Source organism: Hibiscus syriacus, unplaced genomic scaffold (genome assembly GCF_006381635.1).
Source record: "Hibiscus syriacus cultivar Baekdansim isolate YM2019G1 unplaced genomic scaffold, ASM638163v2 tig00116962_pilon, whole genome shotgun sequence".
NCBI lineage: Eukaryota > Viridiplantae > Streptophyta > Magnoliopsida > Malvales > Malvaceae > Hibiscus > Hibiscus syriacus.
In genome coordinates this window covers 6,523,750-6,531,558 of record NW_024063488.1, presented here as the reverse complement: position 1 = coordinate 6,531,558, position 7,809 = coordinate 6,523,750, and the positions used below count along the sequence as shown (strand labels likewise).

The 7,809-nt window shown below is 37.2% G+C and overlaps 1 protein-coding gene across 2 annotated transcripts; it reads right to left on the bottom strand.

Annotated features, from left to right (window-relative positions):
* Window positions 1–641: 641 nt before the first annotated feature.
* LOC120189957 (G-type lectin S-receptor-like serine/threonine-protein kinase At4g27290) lies at window positions 642–4,209 on the bottom strand. Of its 2 annotated transcripts, XM_039193092.1 has the most exons (7): window positions 2,776–4,205; window positions 2,447–2,575; window positions 2,208–2,362; window positions 1,917–2,127; window positions 1,548–1,785; window positions 1,305–1,455; window positions 642–1,217 (listed from the first exon to the last, which is right to left on the bottom strand). In XM_039193092.1, exons 1-7 carry the CDS (start codon window positions 4,046–4,048, stop codon window positions 915–917), a joined length of 2,460 nt encoding a protein of 819 aa, XP_039049023.1. In that variant the 5' UTR covers window positions 4,049–4,205; the 3' UTR covers window positions 642–914. The 2 variants fall into 2 exon arrangements, with proteins under 2 accessions (XP_039049023.1, XP_039049024.1); XM_039193093.1 differs by lacking the exon at window positions 642–1,217 and having other exon boundaries at window positions 1,324–1,455; window positions 1,537–1,785; window positions 2,776–4,209.
* Between the last annotated feature and the right edge of the window lie 3,600 nt (window positions 4,210–7,809).

The following is a 7,809-nucleotide window of genomic DNA, read 5'->3' as shown; positions in this document are numbered from 1 at the left end:
TAAAGTATATATGAGTTCCATCAATGTATGAGCTTCGATATGTCACTTTAGTAAAAGATGTTAATGAACTCAAGTAGTACTTTCTTCTCATCTTCCACTACAAGTCTTTTTTTTATTAGCTTGAAAACAGTCATTTCTTTTCAGTCCTTTGGATCCAATATAGCACGCCATTCTCGAATCAACACCCTATGGCTTATAATAGCCTTCCAAGGAAGTTCTCTCACACTATTGTTACAGATTCTCTCGAATTTTTTTGGGGTATTGATGGGAAAAATGATTTGTCGCCAACTTATTCTTTTCTTTGTTTTCTCATGCTATTTGACATGTCGGAAACGTTCCTTTTTCAAAGGAGATTTCATTTGTATTGTGTAAGAATTTTGACCCCAGATTGCATTATTATCATTATTCAAACATATCAAATAAGTTTGAACTAATTCTATCATAGGAGCATCTAGAACATGAGGCATTGCGAGAATCACTGTGTTGAAGGATCCACTGCCTTTGCTATGAGTTGTCATGGCTACGACCTGTCTCGATTCTGACCATGACAACTCAAAAATGTTTGTAACCCAGATGCTAAGATTATGAACATAATGTCAATTTAATTGCAAGCATTTAGAGTCGTAACTTTCTCGAATTAATAATACTACAAACAAAGATCTAAGATTTATTCAGTAACAGACCGGGGCCCTAGTGTGGAACCTTTAAAGAGCCGAAGCTTCTAGCGAGCATGAGGCATGGTTGCAACAAAATAAGCTGAAATGGTCTGAAGCCGAAGGCTTGGGTTCAAATTAAGCAGCCGTTTTTCACCAGCTTGTTACAAGAGAATTGAGAGGAGATGATAATTCAATATGTTGAAAAGGTATTCTCATTGGTTTGATGGTACAAAAATTAAAATGTCAGTGGATTGATTGCTAACGACCCTCCAATAAGGTAACAGTCATCTCATTCGAAATTAGATTCCCAATGGACGATGAATCCGTCTCGGAAAGACACCTCTCTGCATAGAACCCAGGTCTACCAGGTTGAGGCAATGTCATACTCTCGCTATCCAACATCAACACCACTGTTTGCATCACTGGCCTGTCTTCTGGCCTTTGTTGCACACAAAGGAGCCCCACCTGTACGCATCTTAGTGCTTCCTCTTCTGGAAAACCTTGTTCCATCAATTCATCCACTAATTCCAGGGCCTTCTCTTCATTCCACAACTTCCAGGCCTAAACATTCATTGTCGAGTTAGAGAAGTTTAAACAGAAAATTTAACAGATAACATTTGATTCCACTTCCACTGTGTATATACTTACATGCCCCAGAAGGTTGAGTTTGTGTGTGGAATGGAAAAACCCCCGGTTCTTCTTTCCACTCACCATCTCCAACAATATGACCCCAAAGCTGAACACATCAGATTTCAAAGAGAAGTGTCCGTCTATTGCATACTCTGGTGGCATATAACCACTGTGTTCATCACCAAAGCCAACAGTATCATTTTCAGCTCTAAAATTCAAATCTTAAAACACTTTGATACAGCTACACAACCTTGTACTTACTAGGTTCCAACTATCCTTTTCGTATTTGCTTCAGTTTGATCCCCGAGGAATGTTCTCGCCATTCCGAAGTCAGAAATTTTGGGATTCATATCGTTGTCCAACAGAACATTGCTGGCCTTTAGATCCCTATGGATAATTCTCAGCCTTGAGTCTCTATGAAGATAAAGAAGCCCACGAGATATCCCAACAATGATGTCATGTCTTCTTCTCCAGTCAAGTGAAGGCCGTCTTGTTTCATCTGCAGCCATTGTACATCATTTATGGTTTTGACAGTCTTAACCTTGAAATCGAAAGGGATCAATACCGGTCCAGCTTCTATTTGCAAAGGATACGTATCAGAAAAAATTAATAGAAAGTTGAGATCGATACCAAAGATAAAGGAGTCCAAGCTTCTATTCGGCATGTACTCATAGATTAACATTCTCTCTTCCCTTTCAATGCAACAACCTAGTAGCTTCACCAGATTTCTATGTTGAAGTTTGGAGATTAAAAGGACTTCATTTTTGAACTCTTGAAGGCCTTGTCCAGAATTCTCTGCAAGTCTCTTCACTGCCACTTCTTGTCCGGACTGCAGCTCACCCTATGAATTATTTCAAACATTATTTAGTAACATTAACGGGAAAAAAGGGAAGAAAGAACAATTTGAAAATTTATTTCTACCTTGTATACTGGTCCATATCCACCTTCTCCGATCTTGTTTGCAGCCGAAAAGTTGTTAGTAGCAGCTTGAACAGTTGCAAATTCAACTAAGGGAAGTTCAAGATCATCCTCACTTTCAACTTTGCTAATGGTCACTTGATTTTCTGGCTGATGAGCTGTTAATACGAACATTCATAAGTTAACAAAGATGAATTAAGAAAGTAAAACAGAGGTAATGCCAAGTTTCATGCAAAGCATACCTCTAATCATATTTTTCTTCCAATTCACAAACCAGCCAATGAAAACCAAGATGATCATTGCTGAAGCCACTGATATAGTTGTCGCAATTGTCACATTCTTCCTATTTTTGCTTGTATCAGCATGTCTTTCTACCAATAAAAATTGAAAGAAAAAAATAAAATTTCAGGAAGTATTTCTTTGAAAGAATGAAATTTTTATATGATAATTAAACCAAACAAGTAAAAGAACACCAATGTGGCAAGCAAGATATGCCCTGCGTCAGACAATGCAAAGCATCCTTTATTTGTTGAAATGGAATACTGTTAAGATTTAGATAAAGAAATCTCACCAAGTGCAGAGGATGCCATTTTTATATAAAGATCTTGTCCATATTGGGGAGCTTCTCTAATATCAATTAGGTCTTCATACCAGATTACGCAGCCATTCCCTGTGCCTTTAATGTCTAGTTTAGCATATGCAGTGCAAGAACAATTCTTCAGGCACTCTGCCTCGCAATCTTCGATTTTCATACTTACATTCACCCTAAACTGAGATGCATCTGGCAGTTTCAGCCCTGTAAATTTCAGAAACCCTTCTCCTTCATGGCATACACGTTGATCTTTTCGTACGCATCCGCCTGACCAGTCAAGGACATCCCAATCTTTGGACAATTTGGGCTCAAAGCCCTTCAAGCAGTCACAGTTGGGGGTCTTGTTAATGTTGCAAATACCGTAGCTACCACACAAGCCATAGTTATCACATCTATCTTGTTCAACTGTGAATATGAGGTACCAATCAGAGTGGCGAACATTCCAGGAAAGGTGCTGAACCGAGCCGGATTGACTCAACACAAACCTTGATGGGATATTGGCTGTTATGTTATATGAATAATAAACTTCATCGGCATTGGAGACGAATATTGGAGTGAAAACTGGGTTTACCTTCAAAACTGGGACACCACTAAATTGTGTTCCATACCATGGTCCACTTCGGAACTTCTTATCGGATCCCTTGCGAAGGACGAGTTGAGGAAGTCCACGATGATCTACGGAATAAGTATATTCTCCGGGAGAAGGATCGTCCGAACTTTTCCATGATGTCAGATGTATGTTCAGACTAGTTTTCTTGTTCCAACCAAGTTTCATGCCCGGTAGCAATGTGTCCGAAGGATAGTCGAAGCTTTGCCATATGTAGTTCCCCTCATTGTCATCCCCCGCATCTTTCACTACGAAATTCCCTGTATCTAACAGCACCGCAACGGGGTCTTTAGCCGCCAGGAATGAAATCGAAGACCAAATAATGTTCCTCGAATCATTGACTATGGACAGTGTTCCATCATCACCCAGTGTTAATAATCCAGAAGAATTTACAAGCGGAGATTCTCTGTTTGCGACCCAAACAACAGTCCGAACAGGAAGGTTCTTGTACCAGATTCCTAGATATCGATCATTAGAGTTCCCGACATTGAAGAAACCGAGTTCAAATTTGTGACCCGCTGAAACTATCGTCTGGTTGTCGTCAATGGAGCGTGCTGGAGTTATGGTATCAATGGCAGTCGAACTTTCCAAGAACAAAGATACTAGAGATAGAAAAAACAAGAGGTTCCCCTTCAATTTCCCCATATGTTTTGTTGATCTTCCATTCCTCTACATCAAATTAGGGTTCAATTATTTAACAGCTTTCACCCCTCGTGTTAAACAGTCAAGTTAGAGAATCTAGGCATGTAATTGACTAGTTGAACGCAGAAGGCTTGTTTTAGTGCGGAGTAGCTGGATAAGCAGCCCTACCACAATTCATAGTTAGAAAATTGTTTGTTAAATTTAGTCTTAAAAGTAGCAAAAAGAATTGACTGCGTTTGTGGAATCGAAGTCTTCTGTATGAATGCTCATTGGGATTTTGGTCTTTAGACGAATAAAAAAAATCAGATTTTTAATCAGAGATTTAAATTATAATTTATATTTGTGTTTTTAGTCGTATTACATTTATTGTTATTGTGGACATAACTGATGATATTGTGGTCCTGTAAGTATCATAGTTGTGAATTTTTAATAAAATATATTATCGTTGACATAATGACCTTAGATAATGTGATTTCAGACGATATCGTTATTTAAGTAATCGTTCATAATAAGAAGTGTTGAAATTTTTTTTTAAGGACAACTCCATAATAATAAGTATTAAAAAAATAGGTCCCTGATAACAAATATTAAATAAATTTTAAGAGTATGCTCATATTAGCAAATATTGAAAAAGAAATTGGACCTCTAATAAAATGTACTGAAAAATTGGAATCATAATAACAAATAAATATTAGAAAAGAAATTGAATCTTAAAAACATGTTCATAATAACAAATATTGAAAAAAATTGGCCCCTTGATAATAAGTATTGAAAAAATTGTGTCTTTAATAACAAATGTTAGAAAAAATATTGGGAAAAAATTAGCACTTATACAAATATTAAAAAAATTATAAGAGTAGGCCCTAATAATAAATATTAAAAAAAATTGAACCCATAATAATAAATATTAGAGGAAATTTGAACTCTTAATAATAATTATTAAAAATAATTGGACCATATTACTGTTATAATTTTTTTTTACAAATATAATACATTATAAAAATTATGGGTATGAGAGATGCCCCCTCCTGTCTAGATCCAGATACGACTATGAGTCCTCTGAGTTTGATACGTGTGTAACTTATAAGAGAGAACTCGAACTTAGATATTATTCCAAACTTATTTCAACTTTTTTTTCCTTTATTTGATGATGAATATGAGAGTCATCCATTGCGTAAAAATTTTGCTAAACTTTTTTGTGCAATTAATGTGTCATACTTTAAGACAAAAGTTTGAAAGATATGTTTTCGTCATTCGTGGATGATATGGGATCCAGAGCTGTTGGATCCATGATTACAACGACTGTATGAAAACTGACATCGTAAACCTTGTAGTACCAGAGATGATCCTCTCATCAAGCAAGTATATTAATAATTGGGTCTGGTTGTTGGATTATATAAATCTTTATCATTTGTTTGGTAGTGTGTCTTCATCCACTGTATGAGAAGATTGATCTTGTAACATCTAATAAAGAAAAGGTGTGGGGATTCATCTTCTTCGTACTTTGCTTTCCAGATGCCGTAAAATCATACGAAGGCTCGTTGAATTTTCGAAACTGCAGGGGCTCTTTAATGTCAGCTTCAACTTTATACAATGCAATTTCTTTTAAAAGTAAGGAGGAATCATAAGCTAAAGTGGAAACAGGAGGAGTTACTGTCTAGAAATTTCTTCACATTCTTTGATCGGTGCTTCTGTTCGAAAGACAGAACTTGAAGATAGTTGGAGTGGTTGAATATCAGGGCCTGCCTGCTCTTCAATTTGCTCCACAGCTATCAACAACTATAAAAAATTATTTTCTGATCCTTGGAAGATTCGTAAAAGACTTCAGATTAAGACTAATACGACCAATTTTAACTTTTAGACAGTACTGTGATGGGCCTACATGGGAAGAAAAATTCTTAGCCTGGTAACAAATCATTATCGATCAGAGTTATTGGTGAGCCAACATGAAATTTACCCTAATTAAAATAAATTCAAACTTCATAACGTTATTGGTCGGTTCTTACACTCATTGTCCTAAAGAGAGAAATGTCAATTCCATTGACATTGTTACTGACTTACTGTCATGTTTGTTGGCAACTGGTATAGCTACGCGCCAATAATGCAAAGGAATTTCTTTATATCTTACAAAATAAACACGGAGAGTAGCATAAATCAAAGTTGTTTCTCTGGGCTGATTGGTTTAAATCCTGATCCAATTCCATAGCCCAAAAGAAATGCCCAAGTACGCCTAATGATTAGGCTAATGCTATGACAGTTTTTAGAATCGGCCAAACCGCACTGCCCAAACTAATTCTGTCCCCTGTCAGAATCCAATACTACAAACCTTAATAAAAACGAATTTAATATTATTGATTAATTTTTAGAACGCAAGTGAATTCGCATCCAAAACGAGTCAATCAATCCCTTTCAGACAAATGCTTGCAAAACCAGTTCTAAAACCATCTCACGTGCAACTTCGAGGAAGGACAACCTCCTCGAACAACGTCATATGTTTTATCTTCACCTTTAATTTGTTCTCATTATAACACTCTTTCCTCGAACATTTCTTCCCTTTTCCCTCCTTAGCTTTATTCTCTTCCCATCACATATAAATACCCCCGGATCAACTCCACTTTCTTCACTACTTTCCATTTCGGAACGTACAAACTAAAAACCCTTAGCTTCTCTTTTGTACTTTTAAACGAAAACAACTAAGAAAAATGGAGTCAAAAAATGTAGTGTCGTTCGAAGATTTTTTTCCCAGCCATGGTTGAGAAACTGGGTGCTGAAGGTTTTATGAAGGAGCTGAGCAATGGGTTTCGGTTGCTGGCGGATGGGGACAAGGGAGTGATCACTTTCGACAGCTTGAAAAGGAACTCGGCATTTCTTGGGTTGAAGGAGATGAGCGATGAGGAGGCCATTTGCATGTTGAGGGAAGGTGATATGTGAAGATACTAATTTTTTATCCATATTATTATTATTAATATTATTATTATTATTATTATTATTACTATTATCATTATTATTATTATTATTATTATTATTATTATTATTATTATTATTATTACTATTATTATTAAATATATTAAATACATATAAATATTATTAAAAACAAACAAATAATAAAAAATATAATTACAGGCCCAATTACAATTGAACCGGCCCAGTTACAAACCAACCAGAGCCGGTCCAAATCCAACCAGAAACCCTAAATATTTGGGTTTCCAGTTAGGGTTTCCTGACCCTAATCTAGCCAGCTGCCATCTTCAATCTCAACCGTTGGATCTGGTTTGATCCAACGGTCCACCATTTGCCAGAGAAAACCCTAGGGTATCTATACCCTAGGGACACGTCCCAGCGCCGCCGCTGCTGCTTCCAGAAGCCCTCACCGCCTCCGCCGCTGCCACGTCCCGAATGATGCTTCCAGAGAATCAACGCCAGCCGTCCATGCAAGGCTACGGGGTGAGTCACCACTGGTAGTCCGGTGACTCACCGAGGCCCCCTCTTCGGACCGGTCTGAGACGAACACCGGTGGTGGCTATAAAAGCCACCACCCATCTGCAAGCAAAAAACACCAGAGAGGGACAGAGATATAGAACGAGACAGAGAGACAAAAAAAAAAGAATAGAGAGAGACAGAAAAAAAAAACAGAGAAAATACAAACTAATACCAACGATCTCAGCAGCAAGAAAACCAAGAAAAAAAAAAGAAAAAGGAAGAAGATACTTACCGAGGAAGCCTCGACCACGGATCTCGCCGGATACAACAAAAACCGAAGGTAT

Coding starts and splice junctions, on each gene's coding strand:
- LOC120189957 (XM_039193092.1), bottom strand. CDS start 4,048: ATGGGGAAATTGAAGGGGAACCTCTTGTTTTTTCTATCTCTAGTATCT. Junction 1,456..1,547: donor AAAAGGATAGTTGGAACCTA/GTAAGTACAAGG, acceptor TGATGAACACAG/TGGTTATATGCCACCAGAGT. Junction 1,218..1,304: donor AACTCAACCTTCTGGGGCAT/GTAAGTATATAC, acceptor ATGAATGTTTAG/GCCTGGAAGTTGTGGAATGA.